The 1850-nt window shown below is 43.5% G+C and overlaps 1 protein-coding gene across 1 annotated transcript in view; it reads left to right on the forward strand.

Annotated features, from left to right (window-relative positions):
* The window catches only part of tpcn2 (two pore segment channel 2), a 28891-nt gene that overhangs the window by 5179 nt on the left and 21862 nt on the right, over positions 1 to 1850 (forward strand). Inside the window, exons 2-3 of the mRNA XM_015403126.1 lie at positions 654 to 709; positions 838 to 914. Coding sequence (XP_015258612.1) covers positions 654 to 709; positions 838 to 914 — 133 coding nt within the window. The remainder of the gene's footprint in view (positions 1 to 653; positions 710 to 837; positions 915 to 1850) is intronic.

Below are 1850 nucleotides of genomic sequence, written 5' to 3' on the forward strand. Positions count from 1 at the left end.
TATATATAAATAATTTTTTTTTGTGGGTCTTTTTAAGGGGTTGTGACGTGTTAGAGATTATTGTGATATCTCTGACTCGTCTTTCATGTGATTAAATGAGATCTAAGGCGCCTCCTGTTCATTCTGACAGCAGCTATCTGAACTGTGGTCTGATCCAAGATGGCCGCCCTCTAGGCACGTAGGCCAGCGTCCAATGAGGCGTCTATGTATATAATGTCTATGGCTTATACAAGCTTACTGTACCCAACAACCATCCTAACCCCTAAATCCTATATAGAGCGGGGACTATATAGTGAACTTTATAGTGAACTCAGTTAACTGACCGTTTGTACAGATGATTATTTCCCTGTTGGTCCACTGAGCGGTTCCTGCGCCATTTTGTTTTCGCAGCAGTCTGGTAGCGACAACCTATGATGACAGCCGGCTGTTGTGAAAGTAAATCCCATAAGGCTTTGTGAGGATAGCTCTCTGTGCAAAGCATTCTGGGATATATCTGCCTCTTCTGAGGCCTTTCTTTTCTTCTCATACACTTCTTGGACACTTTTTCTCTTCCGACCCACGGCTATTTGCAAAGAACCGCAATGAGAAAGGTGAGCTTTAATGACTGTCTGAAACCGTAGCTCATCTGCTTCTCCTGGTTTTGTTTGTCACAGATAACAAGGACATTTACATCCAGCAAGCTGTTGTCTTCATAGAAGATGCCATCCATGTGAGTATCCTGATAATTTTAAGAGACCTCGATGTATAGCTCTGTATGGGGGATAAAGTTTGGACATGTTCGTTAGTAGACGTATTCATTTATTAACTGCTGTATTGATCCAATCTTCCTGTTTGTAGTACCGCTCCATCAACCACCGGGTGGATCCTGGCTCACTACGCCTGTACCGATGGTACTACTCCAAACTATGCCAGTGGTGAGTTTGCACTGTTCACCAGCGGCTCTGGTTCCAGACGGTCAAGGCCAGTCCATGTTTTCCATGCTGATTGTTCGGACTGTTTTTAAATTCTGGAAATGTACAGCTAATTTTCTGAAGTCGCAGAGCTGTCGCCCTGTTTGATGTTTTATCGTAGTGAGGCTACTGGGTTTGCCTTGTTAAATACATTCATTAAATATTGTTGAAGTCACTCTCTCAGTTTGTTGGGATTTTTATTTTGTTTGTTCTCTTTGGACTTGGATATATTTGGTGCTTTGAGTTATTTTATCTCTGGGATTTTATTTTCCTATAAAACATCTTAAACTGTCCTGTAAAAGAATCATACTGTACACAAGAATTTAATTTGCCAACATAATGTTACCAGCATGAAGTCTGAAGTCTCCTCAGTGCAGCACTTTTGGAGTGCCTGGAGGAGCCAAGAACATATGAGGTTAAAGGGTGACATGGTGCAGGAGCTACTGACTGTACCAGAAGAGCTACTGACTGTACCAGAGGAGCTAATGACTGTACCAGAGGAGCTACTGCCTGTACCAGAGGAGCTACTGACTGTACCAGAAGAGCTACTGACTGTACCAGAAGAGCTAATGACTGTACCAGAAGAGCTACTGCCTGTACCAGAGGAGCTACTGACTGTACCAGAGGAGCTACTGGCTGTACCAAAAAGAGCTACTGACTGTACCAGAGGAGCTACTGATTGTACCAGACAAGCTACTGACTGTACCAGACAAGCTACTGACTGTACCAGAAGAGCTACTGACTGTACCAGACAAGCTACTGATTGTACCAGAAGAGCTACTGACTGTATCAGAGGAACTACTGGCTGTACCAAAAAGAGCTACTGACTGTACCAGACAAGCTACTGACTGTACCAGAGGAGCTACTGACTGTACCAGACAAGCTACTGACTGTACAAGA

Source organism: Cyprinodon variegatus, unplaced genomic scaffold, assembly GCF_000732505.1.
Source record: "Cyprinodon variegatus isolate N-32 unplaced genomic scaffold, C_variegatus-1.0 Scaffold1442, whole genome shotgun sequence".
Taxonomy (NCBI): domain Eukaryota; kingdom Metazoa; phylum Chordata; class Actinopteri; order Cyprinodontiformes; family Cyprinodontidae; genus Cyprinodon; species Cyprinodon variegatus.